The sequence below is a fragment of the Helicoverpa armigera genome, chromosome 3 (assembly GCF_030705265.1).
Source record: "Helicoverpa armigera isolate CAAS_96S chromosome 3, ASM3070526v1, whole genome shotgun sequence".
Classification (NCBI taxonomy): domain Eukaryota; kingdom Metazoa; phylum Arthropoda; class Insecta; order Lepidoptera; family Noctuidae; genus Helicoverpa; species Helicoverpa armigera.
The window spans coordinates 11223033-11250636 of NC_087122.1; the positions used below are offsets into that span (position 1 = coordinate 11223033).

General features: G+C 35.9%; 1 protein-coding gene across 13 annotated transcripts in view; it reads right to left on the reverse strand.

Moving 5' to 3' along the window:
• LOC110372893 (kinesin-like protein KIF13A) overlaps positions 1–27604 on the reverse strand; it is a 114631-nt gene that overhangs the window by 58522 nt on the left and 28505 nt on the right. For all 13 annotated transcript variants that reach the window (XM_064043662.1, XM_064043664.1, XM_064043659.1 and 10 more), the window contains exon 3: positions 9965–10128. In XM_064043662.1, coding sequence (XP_063899732.1) covers positions 9965–10128 — 164 coding nt within the window. The remainder of the gene's footprint in view (positions 1–9964; positions 10129–27604) is intronic.

Here is a 27604-nt window from a genome sequence, read left to right on the forward strand (position 1 = left end):
CAACAGTCCCATCTTAACTTCTACAAGTTCAATTTTAAGTTACCTACAAATATATTGCAAAAAAACATATTTTTTATCATAAAGTGCGCAATTTTACCCCTTGTTTTTATTAAAACCTGTTACGAACCACTCGTGCCGTAATACCGTAGCTCGACGTTCCCTGAGTATTCATTCACATGATGGTGCATACTTTTAATTGGCTTAATGCATGTTAATGGGTTTATGTTATTTTGTACGCGTTGCTGAAAGATACGGGTTTTTTGATAATGCAAGTGTATTTTTTGTTGGTGTCTGTGCGATAGGAGTCTGTTGCATTTAAAAGCGTGGTTAATTAATTGTTTCTGCTGCCAAACGTGCGGTATCTTGACTTGTCGGATTGCGGGTTTTTATACAGCATGGCGAAACTGAATTAGATTTACAAGTGTAGCGGTTTAAAAATTGCACAAATGCAACCATTTAGATTTTTATTATACTGCATAGCGTTCAAAAATAAATTGGGTTAATTAAGTCATTAGGTCTTTCTTTCACGTTAAATTCACACTGCTCCAAGATCTACAGGGGTTCAGCTATTTAATTGAAGAATCGAGAAAACGAGGAAGTTTAAATCAGTTTTCCCATACAATCAATTACCTGTGCGTTTATTACGTTGTACAGACAATTATTCGGTTTAATTACACGATAAATTAAGCAGTTCATTAGACGAAAACACAAGTTTGCAATTAAACGAGCTGGGTGAAGACGCTCGTGCACCTACGTTGAAAATGTGGAGATGGAAGATAAAAACTTCCTCCTGTTGAGTTGCCGTGTTCGCCAACTTTATTTAATTTGTTAAGAACTTTGTCTTGACATTAATAAGAACACAATATACTTAAGTATTAATGAGGCTCTAATAAGGAAATATATTTCGGGCAGTTCTTATTAGTTCTAGAAATAACGAAAGACTTTTGTTATTCAGTTGTTTAGGTACTTATCAAGGTGTGGCACACAAATCTAGACCAATAAATCTAAATACCAGTGCCGGTGGTAACCAGAAATAGCACTCCCAATTTCCGTAACACAGCTCGCACAAATTAACTGCCATACATACATCTGACCCAACAGTCAGCGAGAAATTTCACGGTCGACTTCCTGGGGCTATCCCAATTAATCTTATTCACACTATTCAGCTACATTTGGCAATGCGCGAAATGTTCATCGCTTTGGGGACCACTAACTACATAAAAAGTGAAAGAAGACTACATGAAATACTTCTTAATCCCGCCCTGGGTCTTTGTCATTTGAACCTTTTTTCCTTCGTCTACCGCTGATTTGTCATCTACCGCATTATTCTTCGTAACATTCCTTCTGAACTCATACATTTCTTTACTGCTCGCGGACCAGCTTCAAATGTTTACTGAAAATCAATCATATAGTTTTCTTCCTTTCGACGATAACATGCCTACTAGACGTATTCGCATGTTAAAAGTGATATGGAAGTTATAACTACATTTGGCCTTGAACATAAATGGAAGCTATTTATATTTATTTCATTTTCCCTACGTATCAATTCAAGAAATTTCCCTCGACTAAAGCCCAAGGGATATTCCATTTCTGCGTTTTCTAAATAAAACATAAATTCACAAATAACTCGAGGGAGTTGTAGCATATAGCAATAAAGGAATACCTTTTGTGATATTGTATTGTACTGGGTAAATAAATAAATACAGAAAGGAATAAAAATGTTTCCACTTTCGATGAATAGAACAAAGTAAACATTTATAGAAAATTAATTTGAGCAATCAATAATAATGTTTGAAAAAGTACTGTTCATACCATTTAATTAAGCAAATATAACTTGAACTAGTAAATGGACCATCAAACTAACAATAACTTACAAACACAAAATATTTAACAAGTCCTTCTAATAACGTAGGAGCTAACTACTTTTATTTTCAAAAGCTGGAACAATATCAATTTATTTGCACATTAACTTTAAATTGGTTTAATTGTCAAAAAATAATTTACTATGCAAAGTTCAAAAAACCTTATCATATCTAAACAAAGAATAAAAGATGAGGCTTAATGTAAAAATCGAGCTCTATAATAAGATTATCTAAAGTAAAACGAAAACATATTTATCAGCGGGGGATGTTTCAGGAGCCGAACTAGACGCAACTTTGTGACGTTGAGCCAGTAAATTCACTCAGGAGGTAACAAACGACGTATAATAGTGACATCAGCTGTGTTAGATTCAGGCGGTTTAGTCTCTAAACGTCTTCATTTTGAACGTTAATTACCAAATGTATTTTGGTCTCTTTGTGGTTGTTAATTTTAGATGAATCACACTTGCGGTGTTTTATGCATTCAGTTTTTTTTTTTTAAGTACAGTTTATACAACCCATTTTATTTTTTGAATGGAATATTTTATCAGTTTAATATAGGTAATGTAAACTTCAGATAGCCACTGTAATAACTGAGGATCTTTGAGAATTTACCTGCTGTCTCATTCTTATTATTGTATCGCTATATCTGTAAAAGGCATCGAAGTATTCAAATAAGGAAGAGAACCTTTACTTCGCAGGCGTATAAAATGCAACACAAAATTGCGCATAAAATATTAAACAAGCTAATTAGCCTTAGACTCAAATTACACGGCACACTGCACAACACGTTAACTGCTTCAAAATAAAACCTCATTCACACTTTTATTTCCAGTATTAAAATCCGTGTCAAGTCACGAACCATGACACTCCGTATAATTTCGCTATAATTATACTTTTTATTAATAAGCTTAACTGCAATAACACTGGCAGGTACAGTTACTGTTTAATTCATGTAAAACGGTATCTCTGTCTGCCTAAGAAGGTCAGGTAACAAACCGTGGGGCTTACGCTTAGTCATATCTTTATATATCTTTAATGAACTTAGTGTCTGCCGTATTTATAGGACACGCGGGTGGCACGGGTTGCGTTTAGCAATAAGTCTGATTATGAATGCTTGTTTCCTCCTTGGAAGGTTTATGCCTCCTGGTTTATATCTAGGCTCAGGCGCGGATTAAGGGAGTTAATGGATATAATGTAGAAAGTTGAGCTTATTCTCAAATTACCTGCATCAATGACCTTCCTTCATAAAAGAAAGTAGAAGCATATTCAGATAGGCCATAGCAACCATCGCGTCTTGCAATCGCGTGAGCGCAAACATGACAGATAATAGCCAGGCTCATAAATATAAATAAAGATTCTAAACTCAGTGTATGATACTTAAAATTTTATGGCAAGGATTAGACACGTCATAAAAAGCTTAACTTGTTTTGCATGAACATTAAACAAAACGGCAATGCAAGCCTTCCTAATGTATTTAATCGAGAGTATCGGGTTACGGTTCTTAAGCCATATAAGTTTAAAAGCCAACAGGGTCGTTAAAGGAACCGCTCCAGCGTACAATTGTAAATTATGCGCGAACATAAATGTACGCTACGCTTTTCTTTCATCACCAGATGAGCACAAAATAAAAGCTGTTTATACTCAAAGCTCTGCATTATTTATTTTTACAACCCCTGTTTACACGTGACCGCGAGTGCTGTGTGATGTTGAAAAAGTCGTGGTAATAAATACACGACCTAAATAAAGGAGCCAAGAGGCGTAACAGTTTCCACATCCGAAAATGTAGATAATTCCATATATTCATTCAGGAATACCTACAGCTAGACAGTTATAACAATAACTGCCACACGAGTCTATCGATAGCGGTGCGTTGCGGCGTTTCCGCCAATCTTCCCAAGTTTCCATGAATGAGTTAATTGCATAACAGGGATTACCGATGCTCCCAAAATGGCATGACCTTTACATTGATTCATGAAAGGCCAAAATGGTAAATTCAATCTGTATTTAGCTCCATAATAAAGCCCGTACCGAGCTACTGAATGTAAATACAACATATTGCTTTGTTTATTATCGCTATCCCAGATAAGACCAGAATAATGAGATACTATGTTTATACAGAAAACAAATCTGAAAATAGCACTATTCTTTTTATTCCGAGGCCATTCATACTCATTCCGGAGCGAAAGAAAAGGATTATTTTTTTCCTTTAAAGCCTCCACAAAGAAAGTTTCATTTTTTGCTGGCACCGTGCTTGTCTCTAGGGAAATAGGATAGAAATTGGCTAGAAACATGAAGTATAACGCCTTTTAAATTGAAATTATGGACCATTATTGGAGGTTCGAGATTCAATATCGCTTAACGATTTATTATTCAAGTTCCTTTGACTATCATAATTTATCCAGAAAGCTCTCAGCTGGGGCTGTATTATGGAAGCTGTCTAGATTATTAGATTGTGGGATAATTTTGCCGGAACAGTAATTAATTTCTCTTATGATGTATTAAAAAGTTAAATATCTAAATAAATAAATAATTTAGTCGTTATTAAGAACTAAAGACTTGCACAGAGAACCGGTTGATACTATAGCCACTATTGGCAATTTGTAAGCAAATATATTTCGGGCGATATATCGTTGTAGATATTCACGATAACGATCGGTTTAATCAACATCATGATGAAATATTGTCCAAACAATTAATAATGGATAACCTTGCACGTTATCTTAGTATCGATTCGATAACATGGTTGACGTGGCGCATTTAGTTGGTTGCATAATTCATCACAGCGAAGCATCGCCTTATGATGTGGTAACTTGTTGAATCAACCGTTTTGTAAAGTGATCAATAACAATACATGTTTATATGTCATGTACTCTTTCAAATGATGTTTGTTTAGAATTACAATTATATTGTTTTCACACATCGCGTGCGTATGCAGATTAGAAGGGCACACAAATACACAGAAAAATACGTTGTATTTCAGAAATAGCCACTGACGTGACGTCAGGTTCTACGCGCTAATCTAAGTAGCCTGGTGCACGACATAAGTTATTTTTACTTATGTAAATTGAGCCTATTTTCGAGAAGATATTCGCTAAAGAAGTAAACAAATAAGGATCCCATTCTATAATTTAACAAAGTAGGTTTACCATAAAATACCGACATTAATATGGTGACTTCTTAAAGGAACCCAAACATGAGCCAATAACAGTTTCGACTTTGTGCTTAACATTTATAAGATAAGCACAAAAAATATTTAATATTGCGCTTCGCTTACATTTTTACACCATTTTACTTGATACATTAGACGTAAATTGCACATTTTGTTACCCCGAAATTACTTCGGCGACGTTGGAGCGTTAATATATTTCATACTTTAATATTCCGATGTAGGTGCGACTTTCGTAGGGAAACATAATGTGGAATGTTCAGAGTCTATATGAGAAGTTGATAACTTGGGGCTGAGTCGTTATTCCGCCAGAGTGGGTCCGCGAAGGAATGAATGGACGTTGTAGAACTATTATAAAAACTGCGTCTATTTGACGGCCTTTGCAGTGGCGATTGAATATATTATGATGCTAACAATAGACTTTTTGTATAGCTAGTATTTATTTGTAAATAATTTGAAGACAAGAAGAAGATTTTTCTTTCAATTTAGCTAGTGGAATGCGACGGAAACTACGATCGAACTACGTAAAAAGTAAGTATTTGCATCAATCATCCGATTATGGAACAAAACGTCTTCACGTGGTCATCAATAACCTGTAATATTTTACATGTACCACATAAGCAATCATGCCAATGACGTCACTATTACCATATATTATGCAGAATCTGGGCAACAAATATTGATCGTCGCGCCGATAAGTTTGACGGCGGTCCATTGGATTTCGGACACTGATGTGACTGAGCTATATTCTTTTTTCAATAATCCCTCAAATGTGACACAAGCTGATTGATGGCATAGGTTCGAAGACATCGAACTACGCCTTGACTCCATACCGCTCTATCAAAATTTTTTCTATCAAAAATCTTTTACATTGTTCGCAGAATTTATTTCTAGTCCATTAACTGTGACTACTGTGAGATACTTTTTGTTTGGAATTGAGTGAAAAGTATTTCCAAAGTTTTGTACGTATTGAAGACCGAGTGAGTGCAAGTAATTTGTTGCATGAAAACTTTTCTATACCGTATACGTGAAAACAATTTTCAGCTGAAGGTTAATTCTATTACTCGCTGGAGAAGTTCGATATAATAGATGAGACATAAAAGAAAAACAAAACAATCGCGCTCTTAAGTATTGTTTACGATATCTATTTGTTTACATCGAAGGCGCTAACTATTTACGGATGTTACGAAAATAGCAGAGTTATTTTGTAAACATTTACGTATAATGGGAAATAGAGATACATTGAGACTGGTCGAACGAATATAATGTATTGAAATTATTTACGTAGTATAATCCGGTATCAGCTAAGGTTTAGTGAGGTAACAATTCTATTTAGAGCTGGTTGTTCTACCGACTGCAGTACTTATGTGGTAATCTATAAGCTTATCAACACATCGCCTACGCAATAGATACCTAACCTAGTTAGTAGAAACATAATAGGTGACATGTGACTTATGTGGGCGCCATTCATGGATTCGCTTTTGATATTATATATCAATATTACTAATGAATATTTATTAATAGGACGAATTGCGCCTAAAATAAGCCAAAACGAAAACTAATTACGAAGTAAAACTAGCAACCAAAATAACACGACTTACGTCAGAACCCACATGGTTATTAAAATAAATAACCATGTGCAACACATTTGAATGCTTTCGGAATTAAAGTTTTAATAAGGAGCATAATTTAAAAACCCGCCTGCGAGTTCCTTGCGAACGAATCGCGTTTACATTTTCGTTTTACCTTTGCCCGTAATGATTCTTTGAATAACTCAAGTACTTCGTACTTATGGAACTTTGGAATAAGGCTACCTTTTGCTTTGGTAATAAACTAACTACCTACTCCGATACTGTTGTATACCTGAGTGTTACTCGAAACAAATAAGTAAAGTTTGTTTCACAAATTCCACTTTTGCTAATATTTAAAATGAAATTGATCTTCAAAGTTATTGATCTACATTTTTAATTAAGACAGATAAAATTGTTTGTAAACATCGTAACTAATATGAAACTGAAATTGCTCTCGACGTCACAAACTTGAACAATTTCTAAAGCACACGTACGCGAAGCGAGGCGAATAATTAAGTGCGAGTCTGTAATTAAAGCCTCTACAAGTGTCGCTAAGAATGTAGGCTATACAAACTTAGCGTATAATTTCCTTTGCTTAAGCAACTGATAAATTCAAACGATATTCCGACCCAGCCGTTCAGAAACCCTCGTTTATTTTCGACAAAGCAAAAATATCGTTAATTCAGACGAAAAAAATGTTGGCACAATTGAAATTGGAATGCTGGAGGCATAAAACAAAAGCTGTAATTATTCCCAAGAGTTTTTCAGAAACACCCACCAAAGAGCAGCAGCAACATTGTTCAACGTAATGAGCTCAAAAATAACGTTTAAACGTGAAACTGTGAGTCGCGAGCCTTTCTATACGCCTCGAGTTAAGTATGTAGGAATGTTTGGATATCATTAAACTTTCTGTGTCAACAATGGAACGTGTTGAATAAGGTCTTTTTGAATAAGAAAGTAAAGTAAAGCATGATCCTAAATTAACAAGCTCAAAAAATATTTTTTCTATTCTAAAATCCAAGTATGGTGTCTAATCGTGTGATAAATATTCCTCAATGGACACAAACTTCACTTTCACCTGGTCCAAAAAAGGAGCACCATGTAAAATTCAACAGGGACAGCATTTCAGACGAGTGTAACTGTCTCGCACGTGACGTCACGGCTCGGTGCGTGTTCAAATCCCTTCACGGGCGATCAGGCGCCGGCGCACACGTCCGACCCTTCGCGAGCCATTTGTGTCCACGTGTTGGAATTTTTAATAGAACCGGAACACCGTCCGTCCGGTAAGTGAATCATCCCGGAGCTCGTGCAGAATTGCACGGACTTTTTGTTCAATGCATTTTCTTTGTAATCTCTTTGAGTATTTTTGGAGGACAGTTACTTGTAGGAGTAGTTTCAAAATCGAGTACATATCATTAAGGTGAATCAGTTGATTGAATCATCACAAGCTGATGTTATTATTACTTTTGTTGTTGAGCAATCAGGTAATGTAACATCTTGAATAACAGTTACGACAGCAGACAATTTCTCAGAGCAGATTGTTTAGACGAAAGATAACTAGTTATTACACATCAATTAATATTCTTATTACGTAATACATTTGCTTGTTTGTGCTTTGAAAATATGTGTAGTTTACAGTTAAACAATCCATTTTTTTTAACAAAGCTTTGTTTCTTCCGTCACAACTTCGTAAGTTACTCTCGGTATAATTGTGCACAATTTCAACATAATTTTGATATTCTTTCACACTACGTAAACTCGATCTCCAAGAAAAGCCGTTGTAGTAACGATAGAAGCTGAAAAAAGCTTTAGTGCCGGAGCAGAAAAACTGAACTTTCACATAAATTATTCAGCAGGCAACATTTTCACGAGAAAAACAAACGGAATCCTAGCACAGCAAAAGAATTATGGGCATTATTTCTCAAATTTTGAAATAATCCTGGAATATATATTTTTCGTCGGCCAAGAGCGATAAACAAGATTAAAATTACACGAGGCGAAGTGGGCGAGGCTGGGCATAAATCTCAAAGGAAAGCTGGAGTTGAATGGCTAGTTTATAGTACTTACAAACAAAACGGTCAACAGCGAAACACAAACACTTGAAACAATGAAACAGGCAAGCAGGTTGCGCTATGAATATCTAATGAAAGAGAAAATGATGCTGAGTGGGGTATCATAAAGCTGAGAGGACAATGCAAGTTCAAGGCCGCAGACAGACGCTGGCTTTAACAGGTACGCGACATGTGCTTAACTGAAGATGTATTTATGTGTTTACTTGTGAAGTTTAATAAAAACCCAAAGACATTCGTAAACATGACGATGCCTATGAAGCTTGCAGTAAAGAGTTTTTTGTATAACTTTCTTTTCAGGTGTGAATTCTTCTTTAGTTATAATTTTTCATAATAATAGAGTGAGACGCGTAGTTATGAGTATTTTAAATGAGAATCGTGTATAAGGTTATAACGAGAAAAGAGTCACTACCGCCGAATAATAAAAATGTATTCGTATTTTTATGCCTCTGAATTCTAAAGATTGCCAATTCCGGACAAAATAAGGACTTGTTGGGTTGAAAACCCTTCCTGATAGGAAACTCCAGTTTGGCTGGTATCTTGGAGTAATATAAAACCGTCAAGGCAAGGCTTATCTGGCGAAACATTGGCCATTCCCAGGCCATTGCTCGAGAGACATAAATTAACATTAACTAGACAAGTCTGGACTGAACGCTGTTTTACTTTACAAGATATTCCTATCGAAAATGTTTCGTTCATTCATTCGTTTCAATTAGAACATCTCAGAATAACATTACCGGGGAACTTTAACAGGTTGTTTTGCTTCTAATCACGGGCAAGGGCAATTTACCTACGCATACTGAAATATGTACACAATTCCTGGGAAATTAGCCATTATTCCCGGAATCTCATAAGCTCCGGACCCTAGGGCGGTGAAATAGTGCCTGTTAGTACTATAAATATATTTACATTTCGCATAACATCACATAGCGTCGAAAATTTGCTGAAATTGAACTTTATGTTCATGCAAGTAATTTTGTTTGCGTGAATCACAATCGTAGAGGCTTCATTTGCATCGATTCTAGCAAATGTTCTATCATTCTACCGATTCTGCGGTAACCTATCTCCCTCTTTCTCTTGTGGTATGAATGCATTAGGAGTTTGATAAACAACTTTAATTGCATTCAACTATTCTGATAGCTAACAGGTGTTTACTCAAAAAGTTTCCTTAAATGCTCAAAACCTGGTAATTAGTTCCATAATCTAAAGTTTAAGACCTAAACCCCGAATATTAATTTTGTGCCTAAACAAACACTTTATAGTTCACTCTTCTTTGTTAGCTTAAGTTCCACTAACCAGTTTGTCCATACGCGAAGATACATGCGTTGTAGCCGTCGAATGCATTGTCGAGTATATCCCTGCCCAGACATTCGAATACTGTCTTCTGAGAGGCAAAGTGTGGCAGGGATGGGTCCAGGGAGTAGAAACAGTGGTCGAACGCAAATGTCTTTGGTTGTCTCCTGAAAAGAACAGAAATAAATATTGTTAGTTCACAGTAGAAACTATTGATGGAGTACATAATTCTCTTCCAAAGGATCTTCTAATATTTTACACTGTATAAACATGTATAGCAGAATCGCAATTTGAACACTGCGAAAATGTGAACCTTCACACCGACCCATAGTACTGCCATCATAATACAACTGCAATAAAAACTCCTGAACTGTCATTTAGTTTCAGTTCGACTTTAGTTGGAAACAGTTGCTTTAACTGCTGCTTTAAATGCTTTAACCAATTGTGTAAACGCTCCGTGAACGTGCTATGCCCACGCACCAGGGTCGCTTAATCAAACTATGCTAATAGTAGTAACTTTTAATTAACAACACGCAGCCAGCTTTTACTGAATCCTACATTGGCTTAAAATTTAATTATTTATTTATATAACGTTTCTGGCTTTTCCGTAGCGGTAAAACCAACAAGGATTTTGATAATTGGGACAACTGTTTTCCAAATGTTCTTTACTGTTTGTGCTGGATAAACTTTGCAAATTAACTTTAACGCTAATATTCTATTAACAGCATAAAATTAGGCTTTGTGTCCAGACAAATTAGACTTTCAAAAAGTTTTTTAAGAGGTAAAGAAGAACCGGATTTGAAACGGGCTATAATAATATTTAGTTTTTATAATGTGATCTGCAGTGTCATGAAAAAACTTACGGAATAAAACGGAGAAAGGAAAAAACTAGCAATAAAATCCGATCACTGTATGACACGAGCCAATACCCTTGTGATAATATATTTTCCTAAAGTTAAATCACTTTATACCCCTCTACAGCCAGACCGTGCTGCAAAAATTTTCAGCCAACTTAAAGCTGAACTTATTTTTCCGATCCAATATATTCTATCCCGTTCTCCCAATCGCATATAGAGTGGGACAGAAAAGGAATAAATTCCCTCAATACTTTTCGTTTGAATTGGATACGGGTAGCGTGCCAAAAGATAATGTTATTACTTCGATTTATTGACCTAATTGTTGTTTCTTAACGATGGCTGGGACTGTTAATCCTACTAGATTTATATCTGGATGCCTCATTAGTTTTGAGGTTCACTGTGAAACTCAGGAACGTTTTCGTTGTCTGTTTTGCAGAAGTTCGGTGACCTCAATGTTTTAGCGCATTTGCTCATGCTTAACTTTACTAATATGCAAATGCGTTCGCTTTCCAAGTTATTAGTTAAAATTAGGCGCCTGGTGCTGCCGAGTTAACTAGTAGTAATTTTGTTAAAGTAACAAGATGCCAGGATCAAATTAATTTTATTTACATTTGAGCATTCTTGAAGTCTGAAAATTTCTAAAAAGGTGGAATAAGCTACTTTACTTAAACATAGTTTTACACAACTAACATCTGGCTATATCTGCATTGTCCGGTCAGTGACCCTTATGTAGAGATTCCCCGTCCACCCACCATGCCTTTGCGTGTTAATGGGAAGTTGAACAGGATACCTCCGCATAAGACTAGGAAATGCAATACGTTCCTACTGTTTACGCCTACATTTAAATTCAAAAATATCCATAAGGCAATGACCTCATAAGTGAACTCATAATTCTTATCAAAAATCAGAAGCCATAAAAAGATAATACATGTTCGCTAAACCTTGCCTTATTCACAGACTTCTCCAAGATATTTACTTTAGGGACTTACAAGAAGAGTGTATTGACCTTTCCACGTAGCAGCTCGTGAAAATTCATTGTAACCCATTTCACGTTTCTAGGAGCCAAATTCTCAAGTTTCTCTCCCAATGGAAGGCGGTACTTTTCCAAATGTCAGATCTGGTTTCAAAACGAATTAAACGATAGTAGGCGAGATGCCGTTATGTTAGGTATCGCTTCGAAAGGCGTAATGAGGGTTAGTTTCCGGGAACTCTACGTTATTACGGTCCGTTCGTTTGACTCTGAGGTCTGTCACACTACCTAATTAGATTCACATTTTTTTCCTTCCCTGTTAAAATACATTGGATTTGAGATTGGCTCAATGTGTTTCTCTGTTACATTGTCCAAGCTCAATACTATTATTAAGCCCCAGACTTCTATTAAAATTCTTTTTAAATTCTCATCATATTTTGACGTCAAGTTCAATTATATGCTGCAATATGTTTTTGTCCGTCACATCAAAAATAATCGTATGAATCAGTCTAACCTGAAGGTAAAAAAAACAACTGCCGGTATGGAGCATCGCTCATCGCGTAGCAGCCCAACAAAATTCATCAATCCTGACGTCGCTCCAGTTTCACATACCAGTACATACATGCAGGTGGTTATGACAGAATTCAATTTGCCAGACCGACTACCACGTCACACCTACGAGCATAGGTTAGCACCAAGTAATCAACGCTGAGACATGCTTTGCCGATTTCAGTGCAATATCAAAATTATGCAAGTTTCCTGCCTACGCGAAAGGGAAAATTGCGAAAGGCAATAGATCTCAACAGATAACTGTGCAAATGCGTGTTGCTGTTTTTGTTTAACATAAATGTTAATTCAAACACTAATAGACATTCGTTGAATGTTATTGGTTAATTAGTGCTATATTTAATTTCAAATGCAAATAAATATGCGTAAAAAATTACTACTTGGTAACTTTACTTTGGCATATCCCTAAACCGTAACAGGCACTTTGAAACTATTTTAGAGACAAACGGATCTCTATTTAAAGTTGTTAAGTCAGAAGACTAAATAAGAACTGGAGCATTTACTCCAAAACAAACAAAAACAAAACTCATCGCTGCCAGATTTGAACAAGGTAATTTAAGACAATTTGCGCTGATCACTGAGATTAAACTGGGTAACGAGCATCGCCATCCATACTTAGATAGAAATCGGGGAGCTGCTCGCAAGTATGGCAATAAGGCTAAGTTCTAATGACGAGAGCTTGACGGGCGTTTGATGAACGCGGGTTCACAGCGTCTAATGAGGTACGCCTTTCTAGTTGAACGCCGCACGAACAATCCGTACAACAGGGAGTTATAACGCGTCAGGCGCTTATATTCTGAACTTAGTTTGCCTTCTGAAGGCTCAAGTTGTAACTGCTGTATGCAACTCGGGACTTGAATGTCGAGATGACGTGTCCTGATTTTGAATGCAGGTTAGTATTTCCCTCTTTGGGATTGCTTCAAGTAGTTCGTAGTTAGGCAACACATAAATCATATAAAGCTGTAGGTATATTGTTAACTAAGGGATTCATTTTATCAAGACATAGGCAAGATGTAAACACATTTAGCACACACGTTCCATTACACAAGACTGTGTATTACATTGATTCTCACAAGATAATACTAAACAAGAAAACTTTCAAGAGACTACGCTTCGAGTCAAGCAAGTTTAATAAAAACTAAGTCAGCCGTGTCAAAAAGTAAGAATTCAAGAATGTAGCGAGACTCGGCAACTGAATGTGTCGCTTTGTTTTAAATCTGATTAACAGTGTAGCAACAGTACATGCAGTTCTGAAAACAAATCTTCCACTCGAAGCTGCAATTTTGGCAACTCCAAATCTTGGCGATTTAAAGTTGGTTAGAATGGACAAGAAACACTGATGGGTTTGAATTACAAAGTAAAGAAACATGCTTGTATTCATCTTACATCTTGTCAGTAGAAGTCGTTTGAAGTAGCTGTTTACCATAGACTTCAAAGAGAAAGGTAAGATAACATTATAAGCGTCTGAGTTTTCTTCACTTAAGTACCTATCTCTTGAATCGATCAGAGGAAAATTATTAAAGTTTTGATTGATTTATTGACTTTCTCTGAAAAACTCGTACTGTATAGCTAATGTTGATGATGTTTCAAACTTTTTGTACTTTATTTGCGTGATCGACCAGTTTACAGTTTACGAATTAATTATCAGATACTCATTAGCATATGCAACGGTTTATCGAAAATTGCTGTAGTTTGCACAATAAGTCTGCTCTAAGGTCGACGCCCTACCTAACGCAGCTAAAACCCTAAATTGCAATTCACAGCCAAAGTGCACACGCGAAATGGTTCTTCAATTCCATTAAATTTTATAATGCTGTACCTATATTAACTCAGTTAGACCATGGACAAAGTCCTGTCTAACTTTGTTTGCAATCAAGACTGGCGTGACTACTTCGTAACTTCCTGCAGGAACCACGAGGCGGTAGAGTAATTACTTGAGAGAGGGACTAAAAACTGATATTAAAATGATACTGCAATTTTATGAAAACACGCAAAAATTGTGAAAAGCGAACCCAGACTAAAATGTTCAGTTCGTGCAATTTCCTGAGATGTGTTCAAACTGTTCGTGGGTTCGAGAATTGGCTCCCAGTCAAATAAAGCACGAGCATATCAACGAGCGCAATAATGGCGGCGTGTGTGTACGTCGAAGTCGGGAAGTCCGCGGCGGCAGGACGCCGGAAGGCTGTGCAATGTTTGCTATAAAATAACATTCCTTGGCAACAATCCAAATGCTTACTCATAATATGGACGCGGCGGGATCACAAGAAACATCCCGTGAGAAGCTCAGATACATTTTGTAGGACAAGCAGTTTCTCAAGGGTTTTATGACGACGACTTGCTTCAACGAAGTCAGCTAAGCTTAGCAAGGATTCTGGGATCATTTACGTGCTGGCGTAAAATAGTATTCTGAAGTAATGAAACGTTTTCACGTTGGCGGTAAATCTTACACGTGAGATACCTTTTATGTAGATGAGATTCCATTTTGTTTATGGCACTTACTTGACGAAAAACTAAATAATTCGTTTCTTTAACATGTCTGGTATGGAACAACCGCACATTGTTTCAGATTGCAATGGTAAGAGTTATATTTATTACTGCTGTTTTTATTTACGTGTTACTTCCCTCCCCATAACCTCGAGCTTTTTTTTTCACAGAGGGTTGTTGCGTATATTTTTCGCGTTTCCACGAACAGGAATCGGTGAATCATGCATGAAGCCACAAACGCGGAAAAATTGAAACCAAATTTTTGTGGCAGTTAAAATTAAACCCTGTAAAATAAATCAAAATATTGTACTTCACAATAAATAACACAAGCAAACAGTGAACGGATACTTTGTTAAAGGCAAATTGAGAACAGCTTTGAGGAACAATAAATGCATTTAACTTGAAGAATGCAGCTGTGCATAGTCGTAAGCACGGGAAGTTTCTAGTCCACTGAATGCGAGACCCATTGACTCATAAACAGAAGAACAACTAACAAGCTTGATATTGTTTGCTATCGCTACCATTTCGAGATGGAAATATTTTCCAGGAATCGAAGACTGAATTCTATATTTGTGAGATATTGTTCAGCTCGTCTTCATAATTACTTACGCTATTGCGCCCTTAGCATTCGATTGTCTCTACCAAATTGGCTCTCGACTTGGTTGATTTTCCCTTGTAATTTTATGAAACGCTCTCTATTGTCAAGAAATGTTGTCTGTTGTTATTAACAAGTAGAATATCGTAAGCCGCCTGAGAGCAACTAACTAAAAGTTATTGTTGCCATACGTCTGAGGTGGAAGCCATCTCAGCTGCCTATTTGTCCGGCCTGAAGAAATAATTCCTCATTTCGTTGGTACAAATATGTGGGTGAGGTTGACGAAAACTCGTACTTACTTCTACTAAAGGAGCTTACTAACCAGAATAATAGTCCTATTCCTGGAAGCGTAGTCCAAGAATGTTCGGGATCTAAGAATATTCACTTATAATACCACAAGAGCTTCAAAATTATCGGGTATTTCCCGATAGGTTCGTTGCAAACAAATGAAGGAGTCAAGTTTTTCAGGTTAAAAAATCACGAGCGCGAAGCGCGAGTGATTTTTCCTGGAAAACTTGACGACTTTATTTGTTTGCAGGGAACCTTGAGGGAAATGCCAGAGAATTTTGAAGCTCGTGTATTCGGGGATTATTTTTCCGTCCCAAATGTCGGCCACAACCTGTCAGTTTGACATAGCAACGACCAGAGAAAATATTCAAAAAATTATCAGTATAATACCATGTAGGTTGTACCACGTGACGTCGAATGGTGCAATTCTATTGGTCGATATTTGGGTCGGAAAAATAATCATATTAATTCATGAATTATTCTTAGAAAATGGAATTATGAATTTCAAACTTGTCGGGCAAAAAGGACCGAGTTTTTTTTTGTGAAAATAAATAAAACAGTCATGTTCTACGAAGTTAATGGCTTTTCAGTAGAATCTCCGCTTGATTTCAGGAAAAAACAATTTTCACGCCAACGTGCATCTTCTTTGAATCCTATTATCTTATAGGCAAATAATTAATTAACTAAATCCAGGATTTTTTTCCATTACATTCTGGATCTGACATAGGTCTGCAAAACCAACAATCGTCAAAAATGTTTTCCTTACCACCGCTATTTCAGTAGTAACTTGGAAATCAAATCTCTTAATTATTCACGTAACATAAAACATAATCTTCTGATTTCATGGAAATTAAACCCGTTTTATGTCTCAAAGTCGATGTTGGTAGGGCAGGGTAATTCGAATGGCGAAAAAAAAATTACATAGATTTATTTATAACTTTTCTTTTGATTTAACTTGAGTTTAGACAAGACTAAACACGGATGCCATTATATCTTCGATCAACGTTATAGATTCAAATAGCCTCCAAATCTATGTCGCAAGTTCGACGGATTTAGAAACTTACATATCATTTTTATTGCACATTCCGCCCAGTAATAGAATGAGATCCATAAAGTATTCTAAATCTTTAAGATTCGTGTTGGATATAAATATCGATTTTTAGGCCAACAAAATAGGTTTACTTATTTATAAAATAAATATCTGCTGATCTAAATAGAGATTCAATAAACTTAAGTACCATTGCAAGGATATGAAGTGTACTAAGTGTTTATATTTATTTAAAATAAACATCAAATTGCGGTTAATCACGCAAAAGTCAGTTCAATTGGTGCAACTGGCAAGATTAACATTTTCCAAAGATAAAAAAAGTATGTCTTGAATCTATACAAAAGCTTAATAAGAATTCAGCAGCAAGATCGATTAAATTAAAAACCCAGTGTTCAACAAGAGTGAAAACAACCCAGACATTTAATGAGCACGCCGCTGGCTGATGGATAAGAGGGTGTATCCGATCCAGGAGTAGCCAAAATATTGGGGAGAAGGTAGGGGAGACGGTAATATGGGATCCTTTTCAAGTGGTAAGCTGGCGTTTCAGTAAAGTTACACAGTGATAATACTGGCGATATTGCTCCCCTTGAAGATTATCATGTCTGAGCACATGAGAGGTACTCCCAGACGAGTAAATATGAAGGATGTAGTGCCGGTTTGAGAGATAACATTGTAGGCTTTCGTATTTATGTAGCGCCGAACCTGTGAAAAAGATGGGTTCATAAGATAACCTATTCCTATTTTTTGCTTTTACCGGCTAGTAATGGAAAAGTAAATTGAATGCTCTTGTATTATATTTCTAGGTTAAAAGTTGTTCACTTCCACTGAAGTTTTCTATGACGCTTTTAAAAAGTTTTATCCATTTGAGACACCGCATACCTGCAACGTTTGGAAGTCATCCATTTTTGTCTTAGTAAATCTTTGTTGGGTTCCAGTTTTGTTACTTGGTCGGAAGTATTAAAAAGTTTTAAGGTGCCATCCAACCTTATTTAACGAGTGATGCAAAGGATAGAAAATAAACACAAAGTCATTCTTCTTGCATTGCTACTACTGAGCTAGAATGTACTCAGTAAGGCTTCCAGTAAGCTCACTGGGGGATAATCTTTCGCAAGAATATTGGCATCAATCCTTGCTATGCATTTTTGCCGACCGGAATTAGTTTTAAAGCAGAGGCGCTGTATACGTAGCAGAAAATGAATTTGCAACTCCATTGAAGTTTATTTTTACACTGCAGCATGAAGTCATAACCACAAAGCTCACGTCACAAGATATTATCATCAGCTGACCGCAAGCTATTAGCCATCCTTTTAAAGAAATAGAAATCACAATAAAAAGGTTTCAGTTGCGTAAAGTAAGAGACAATAGTGCACAAAAAGAGCCACTTTCTAATGATCATGACCCGCGGTTTGCGTAAGCGTCAGCCATGACGTCAAGTTAAAAGTGTCGTTGCTCGATTATCTGATTATATCTCGTCCAACCATTTCGGTATTGTTCTTGGAGCTATATATAAATATCTTATTATTATAGAAATATCAATAGTGATGCATGAAAAAACTTACACAAAGACAGATACGTCATAAGAGTCTTGAGATGAAATAAGCGTCACCCTAATAACTTGTAAAATGATTTCAGCTAAATTACTAGCACGCATTACATTAAATCGAGCAAGACAGCAATTTTCTACTTCACAAAATACGTCAGACGCAGTATCTTCAAGTTCTTTATCATTTCTAAGTCATATTACTTTTTGACTAAAACCGCTTTATATTATAATCGTATCAGGACCTTTTTACTTTAACGTAACTTATCAATTTACATTAGTTTCTGATCAATTAATGAAATTCCCATCAAGATCAACTGCAGCTATTCTATGTGCTTCATTATTTTTTAACGATGTTCTAGATTCTATAGTACTCTCGACTAATAATTTTGCTAGTGTAATTGCTTTTAAGAAATCTGTCAGATTATTGTTAAGTTCTTTAAGTAAATGTCAAAAGTCTTGTCTGACATTAATATCTACAAAATCTAGACACACAGCAGTGTGTCCGCCAAGTTCGAGCAAAAAAAGCGACACACCGGCAGTGGGTTATATTACACGAACCATTTCGGGCCAAATTCGACCCCCCTGTAACTCAAAATCTATTTTATTTACGCATATCAAATTTCTAGTATCTGTTGAGACCCCCTCACTTATCTAAAATACAAAATTTTATTAATATACCTATTGTAGGTCTTGAGATATTGACGTCAGAAAATCGCTATTTTTTACTATACACTCACTGACTGATTCACTTATTCACTGACTCACTCATCAAAAACCTAGACCACTTCCAATGGTCGTATTGACTTGAAATTTGGCATGGAGGTAGGTCTTTATGTCAAGGTAAAGGGAAAAATCTGAAAATGGCCAAGTGTGAGTCGGTTTCAAAATAATGAAGGTGTTTTATACCCGGTGTAAATTTATACCCCTAAGGAACTAAAACGAACTAAATTTATCTATATTTATATAATATATCTTCGAATGGTACAAAGGTTTGTATTTAGTCAAAGTAAAAATCTGAAAACGGCCAAGTGTGAATCACTTTCGAAAATAACGAATGTGTAACTTTGATCCACGAACATAATATATGATAACATGTCATGTCAGTCAGTTGGTAAATCTAGTCCATTTAGTTAATCTAGTTCATTTCTTTGTAAAAAACATAGTGCATATTAAAAAATCTAAAAGATAGTATAAATGAGACATTTCATTAACTAACTTCATCATAAGAAAAAAATAAAATAAACAACCTTACAAAAATAAATGAAATCCCACCCAAAACAAAAATGTGAAAGACTGCCAAGTTCGATAATATGGGAATGCTTCGCCTATAAAAGAAGTGAGATCTGAATAAGTACCAAGTTCCATACACATACCTCAGTTAAAAATAGTTAGTTTTTAATGATGATTACTTGGCAAGTTTTAATAGAAAATTAAATACTTGATTCATTGCGTTTAGTAGGTTTATAACAAGGTGTATGAAAACTTGCCAAGTAACATCATTAAAAAGTAACTATTTTTGACTGAGGTATGTGTATGGAACTTGGTACTTATTCAGATCTCACTTCTTTTATAGGCGAAGCATTCCCATATTATCGAACTTGGCAGTCTTTCACATTTTTGTTTTGGGTGGGATTTCATTCACTGGATGAGATTCAGATTGCGAGTAAATCAAATCTAAATATGTTCACTCTCAAGTTAGACAATTCAACTTTACATTGATTAAACTGTCAATATCAATAACAAAATTGATAAATAAAATATGTTTCAGCCTGAAAAGAGAAATTCATAATATGATAGCAGGTACGGAGACTGTTACGAGTGTCGCAATGACTTGCACGAGAATCACAAAACTTATAATTGGACAAGTTTTCGGTAAAAGATCCGCATACAAATATTTGTGTAAGTACCAGAAAAAGATATTCTTTAGGGACGGACCTTAAAAAGGAAAAGTTTTCATTATTTTATTACAAAAGGGCACAATATAAGTACATTATTAAAAAAAACACGTGTATTTTTAGTTTACACGAGGAAAGATTTTAGTTCAAAATTATTCCATAATGTACGTAAAGTTTATTTTGTATCATAACAAAACTCCGAGCATAATTTTTGCTTAGCTGTGTTCGCCGCAAGAATGGCATTCCAAGTTTTTTGCATGATAAAGTGAAAAATTTAGGGACAAGAATTTTCTAACTGTAGTTAAGACCACAGCTTGTGCAAGTTATGCTAAACATTTAAATAAAATACATAAATTCAAAGTAAAAGTTTTATGAAATAATCTCATATCTACGTTTCAACATGGTAAGTTTTATGATCGATCTAATTTATGACCATGCCATAAAGAATTATTAGAAGAAGTGTAGGCGAGTCATCGCAAAGGCCAGCAGACTCGTAGCTGGCCTTCCTCAGCTGCGTCTATCCAAATCTGGATATATTATACGTCAATCCACTAGTGACATCATGGCGTCGCCGTTCGCGGAAAATGGTCCGATGTGAGACGGCAAAAAGTTAGATCAAGTTATCAAATCAACGGTAGGCGTCAAATATTAGTGACACGGGTCAGGGCACGTGCTAGGTAAACATGACACGAGGGTGGTGTTTACCCTGTATCGAGGGCCGAATGGGCTACGGGCGAGGCGATGACGTCACGGGGCGGCGCCCCAGTGGCTCGGCGCGTTCCAACTGAGCTCGGGTTGAAACGTCGCCGATGTGACGGTGACATGTGATTGAATGCGAATGTGGCAAGAATTTACATGTGCCAAATGTAATAAACGTGACGAGGTAGATAAAGGGTAACATAGAAGGTCAAATTCTTGAAAATGTGATATATCAAGCTTAACATTTCGTTCAATAACAGGATCTGCAACACTTAGGTAAGCAAGCTAATAAAAACAAATGCACCAATGCTGCGTCTCTCCATGGAAAAAAAATCTGATGACTCACATCACACGATAAAATTATACACAAAAGCTGACATCATTGATAACCGGCTCAATTTATCGCGACGCGAAAACATCGTGAGTATAAAACAATTTGCTTCAACTCTCCACTGATTGGATAATAACTTTGTCGCTAAACAGTTTTGTTTGCGTCTGTCATCTCATGTGTAACAACATCAAATGCGATGAGACAAAACAACGCAAGGATGTTATACTGTGCTTAACGGTATTAGCAAGAACCGGCTTTAGCTGTATTTATTATTATGTGCATGAACGACGTTCGTGACAGTTTTAATATTATTTCAACGGCGATGATAATCTCTTTTGATTGATTGAGTTTATTGCCCTGGTTCAATGAAAATTATAGATTTTGACAAACAAAAAACAGCACTTCTCATATAAAATTATAAACGGAGGCAGCATCCTTTGTACCGAAAGGAACAATGCAAGGATATTTACACATTAATGGAAGGGACTCAAGATCCATTTGACCAAAAACTACAAACTTTATAGTTTCCAAACCTAAGTGAATCGTCGCTAGTTCTAACACGAAGGCTTCTTCCTTATTTAGGCAGATAAGCGTGACCTCTTTTCTCCCTTTTAGGAGCAAATTATTTACACAACAGAGAACTCTTTAAACCATAAACAAATGTAATACCCCAACAAGCACACCACACCGCACACACTTTATAGTAAGTATTCTGTATATCTTTCTTGAACTCTCGTGGTATTGGCTCATAAAAAGGTTAAAACTCCATAACGAAGACACATTTCAATTGCAGAGTTCCTCTTGCTAATGAGCCCACGACTTTATTCTTTTCAGCGAAGCGTGCCTCGCCTTTAAACCAGGAAACCCCTTTACGGTGAAGTAGGGCATTTAAACTGTCTGGAAGGTAATACGCAAATGGGGATCCTGTCGCTTAAATTACTAAGTCAGGGCATTGATATTACAATAGAGAAGCTATTAAACACAACAGTGGAGTTTAGAATCGCTTAGACACCGCCAGTATGGTAGGACAGTAGATTAATTAATGAAGGCATAAACGAGGCTCTGCCTGTCATACAATCAGTCCAGTTTTATTGTGTACCTTTTGAGGATAAGCATCATTTGTCAAAATTATAATATTGTTAGTAACAACCCTTTTGACATAAACGGAATTATCAAATACGCAGCAGGGAAAATGTAGTAAATCTTTATGAAAGAGCTATAAACTTACAATTTTGAAAATAAAAATCTTGATACCCATTATCTATTGCAACACATGTCAAGTTAGAATTCATCAATGATTCAATTCAAGAGGGCTTACGAAATTCAAAAATCTTAAACTATCTAAAAGGGATTTAACATACATACGTATAGTTCGACAAAATCTACCTAATAATTTTATCCAGAACCCTTTCATAGTAAAGGGGAAACAATGGAATGATAAACGACATCCTTACGTCATACCGTTGCAAACAAGCAAGACAACACTAATTACTATCAGATAATACCGCAATTTATCACAGGGGAGGGTGGTGAAGCTCGCCACTCAAATTAAAGGGATAAATAGCTCGTGATGGAGAATTTGCATTAATTTTCCGGTTCGTCGCAAATGCACGGAGCGAAGGTAATGATATGAAAATTCTAAGATGCTTGAAAAACATTGGCGAGTAGCTGGTGCAGTATGTGGGTTGAGCATACGGGGGAATACGCGACGCATTCTGCAGAAAATAGGTCACATCTGAAAGATTTAAGACTTCTAGAATACCGTAATGTGTTTGCCTGATGGTAGTTTTGTGATGAATTGGATTAAAATGGAGGGAAGTAATATTTCGTCGTAGAAATTAACTAAGGGAGATAATCTGTTTTAAGCTTACAATTCCAATCTGGGTGAATAGAATGAGTTGTGCTCTAAGTTTCTGAAACCCAAAATAATATATCTGCTGTTATGATCAGACTTTTTACGCCTCTACTGATTTATGTTAAAAATATCGACTGTCCATTTAGATTAATATTCACCGTTGCTATCGGTCTTCGCAACCCACGCTTCTTCCTGTTTTCCTTCGTCCCTCGGGGTATTTAAAAATATTAAGACTATGAAGCTCTCACTGGAAAATGTAGGCAATATTACCCCTTGCATTTATTCAAAGGATTCAAACTTAAGATATTACTTTCGCAAGTTATTTTAAAACTGCCGACAGTAATATAAGTTAGATAATGCTATACACATACTTTACCGTTTTCTGTCAAAGTTTGGGAAACACAATTTTAAAGTGCGGTATGTTCGGTCACTGTGAAATGTCTGAAGTCTGAATCTGAATAGCCCGCATGAGACCAATCTGATTACGGACTTTACTTATTCAGAGTTTAAGCAGATACTAGGTAAAGCTAATTTTAGTAGAATTAATTAAACAATCCCTTGAGCACTTCAAGAAAAGGTGAACCATGATCCTTCCAACAAATTGAGGTGTTTAAGTAACGTAACTAATTATATTTAGGTGAAGGATTATACTTAGGTACAATTTCTTTATTAGGTACAGTTCCATTTAAAGACAGGCTACTCTGAAAACAGCAAGTATTGGGTAAGTACGTAACCAAAAGGCTAATTATCATTAAATTGCTTCTACGGTATAAAAGAGACATACAAAGACGTAATAATGCTGGTATTGTCAGTTTTCCATAAAATGTGCCATGTCGTCTAAACGCCTTATAATGGGTAAGTCCCATAAAAGCAAGAAAGCATTACAACAGCTCTTTAAATTACCAAATGTTACCTTATAGTACAAGTATTTCGTTAATAAAAAGTTTTTGCATTAACTAAAACTCGAAATGCAGACAATTTTACTAAAGAATTTCAATTGTATGAAAATAGCAAAACATTGGGTTTCAACTATCTCACCTCTACTAGTTTCGGTATTTTCATTGTTTTAACTAGTTTCCAACTACTGCAAACTGTGCATAGATTCTCTAAATTCATAATTTGTAGATTTCATTTCAAATTTCGCTCACACATTGAAATAAAATCATCAATCGGAAAAAAAACCGTCTTAGCCGAAGTGGATTGCTTAATGCCAACGCGAAAGAAATTCACTTACACTTGAAGTCTGAAGTATCTCAAATCGACTTATTGCTTTCAATTCCCTCTCACGTCCTTCGGAAACCTTGGTTCTCTAACCTTGAACCATATCCTTGGGCTTAACCTACTTTCCAGTGGACTTCATTCATCCGTGTCCCACTCAAAAAACATCATTATTACAACTGGAACATGATTAAAATTGGCTTATCGACCGCAAGCTATACACGAAGCGATAACGGTCACGTGCTGAATGATATTAAAAATGGCGATACGTTTATTAACTCTAATATGCTGCAGAAGTTTATTCAGAATTTTGCACTGCAGCCATTGCGCATTGTTGAATAACTTTTCCGTTCGGCTGCGATTTGTCGGACTTTCTACAGTTATTTAAACAGCTCTTAATTTTTGCGAGTATGTAAAATATTAAATATACTGAAATCGAGGAAATTCCGCCGTGTAATTTTCCGCTGAAGCGAAAATTTAACACGTACTCATCATTTACGATACAGCGTCGTAGTGAAGTTCCTGAATGCTTGTAAATTCAACACGTATATTTACTTCTCACGTTGATGTGAAATTCTGTAAGAAAGTGGTGTAGTACGGCACGGTCTTGGCCTGAGCCAAGACTTGAGCAAATCCTTACCATCATTTCCTCGAAGTGGTTCGGGGCTGTTTCGCTATCAAAACAAAGTTTGTGTCTATTTTTATTTTTCAAAACTTCGTAAAACACTTTCACAGAAAAATTTAAACTCGGGCAATATTACACAAGAAAATAAGCTACTCTGAACAGTACAAATAGTATCGTAAGAAGATACATTTTGGAACTAGAAATGAAATCTTATTGATACGCAACACGCCTGTAATTCCCCGACGTCACCCAATAAAAATTACTACATTTGTACAACATACGAACACATAGCCAATAACCACAACATAAGTAATTAGTTACACTGCTGGCATATACCTAATAACTAGCCATAAGTCTTTATTATTCTAATATTGCATTAACAAACGTTATTACTACTCAGACAATTAACATTTATTTACTAATGTTATTAGAATTTCAGGTTGTAAATAGGTGTGGTGACAAGTTTATATTTTTCTGATAATTTTCATATCATACCGAGCCAGACAAAGTAACGATCAATTTACGTCAAATAGAATTCAGACAATTAAAATCAGTCGGCGAAAACTTTGCAATACTAGAGCTCTTAAAATTTGGCATTGTATTAATTACTTTTTGCATGCACCTGACTCAAATAGACGATACAATTCACGTGGCGATAAAATAAATCTCTATAAATTATGTGTTATTTTGCTACATATGGATTCAAACCACTAAATGTGACAATTGTTCTCGCCTGTACTCACTAGCCTCGAACAAGTTGCGGTCATAAATAACAGCATGTGATACATTCTTGTCAATATGAGTCAGAGTCACTGTCGATCAAATGTTGAACAGAAACAATAATATGCTTAGACTGACATAAATAGCATTGTTTTTCTTTTATCCTATAGATGGGATCAATTTTGAATTCATATTTTTTCTGACAAACTCCATCTCTCTTTTGCATTTCTAATCTAAGGGGTCTAATATGAAAATCAGCTTTCTGGTTTCTTACATCTCGTTTAATTAAATAGCTATTCAAGACACTACAATTGAGGAAAGTTTTAACTTGGAAGACGTTGGGGCTCCCAGTTTATCGAAATTATTGTCAAAGGGAGTTCTCCTTTGGGTGAAACCATTTTCCGACAAAAGCAACGTCCCGGAAAACTCGCTGTCTTTGGACGAAAAACTTCGTTACGTTTATGCAAGGAGGAAGCAAGTTTAATGATCACGGCCTGACGAGTTTGGTCCTTTGATACGAGATATTCTTGTTCCAATACGTCAAGATTTACATTTAGCCTTCATAAAACCTACCCAAAATATTTTAACATGAAAATGTGCAAAATTAATTCAAGACAAGCAACAGATGACATTATAATGCCTTAGTACATTCCCTGAGGGAGTTTTTTCATCCAAACTTGACACCTCGCCCCTCGGTTGATACGAAGAGTGAATACTAATTCAACACGGTTCCCTATAAGGGCGTCGTACATAATATCCCTAAAACACGTTATACATACGCACACTGCAAAGAAGCATATTCTTCTGTTAGGGAATGACGCCGTAAAAAAAGAATAGGGCCGACAATGTATGTATGAGGATGCGAGTCTTGAGGTGTCGACATATATTGCGAAATAATTCGTCTTCGCCATTCGCCCTTACAATTTTCTAGGGAATGGAAGCTCTAAGGGTGTCAGCTACGTTATGCAGATAAACCTCTCAGATCCTCTCTGTAAAAGGCATTGGTAAACAAATAAAGCTTTTTAGCTATTGATCAGTACCAGCCAGTAGGTACAATATGATTTCCATTCAATATGAATGTAGCTTCGACACGTATACAATTACCAATAAATTGCATGGACATTTTATCTTCGTGTTAGTTCGGAGTATAGTACCTGAAACAAATGATGGATTTTTATTATTCAGTGTAAAATCAGTAAATTATAGCAGTACAAAACATTGACGAGAAAAAACTTTTTAATAAAAAAATCCAAAATAGTATTTAGCCCGAAGCCAGAATAACTTTTGTCATAAACACTCCGGTGGGATCTCTTAAACTTTTATGTCCAACAAAAATTTTATGCGAATGTCTAGACCCAGAAGTTTAGTGATGGCTCATAAAAACATTAAATCCTCTTCGAATGGGATTCTATTCATTGGACTCTATAAAAGAACAAAAGCGGCTTACGCAATCATTGAACGTCTCAGTTCACAATACGAGCTGCACAGAGGAAGTGGTGCGCCCACAAAGAAAGCTAAAGCGCGGATAATTTCAAAGTGCACCAGCATCTATTGTGGCTCTTCCGATGTGTTACGAGGAGCAACAAAACGTTGTCAGGCTGCGAGATAAAAGATTTAAACACCATCTTTTTGCGCTTAACGATTTGCTTTGTTTTTAATTCTAGCTTTTAGTTTTAAAATTTTGAAAAACGTTCTTGATACTAAATAACATACGAATGAAATAAGACGTGACTCTCAAAAGTAAATTGCTAACGACAGCAGTACGTCTTATTTCAATTCAAAACACATCTGAAGATGTTATTAATAAATTCGGAATTGATGTAACATTGAAAATAAGTTGAACGTTTGCAATGTCAAAATAATTATTCAGCTCTCATTTTTGGAATCGCCTACAATAAGGTATGGTCAATAGTCAATACCACAATCCTTTTTGAGGATCATAACTTTC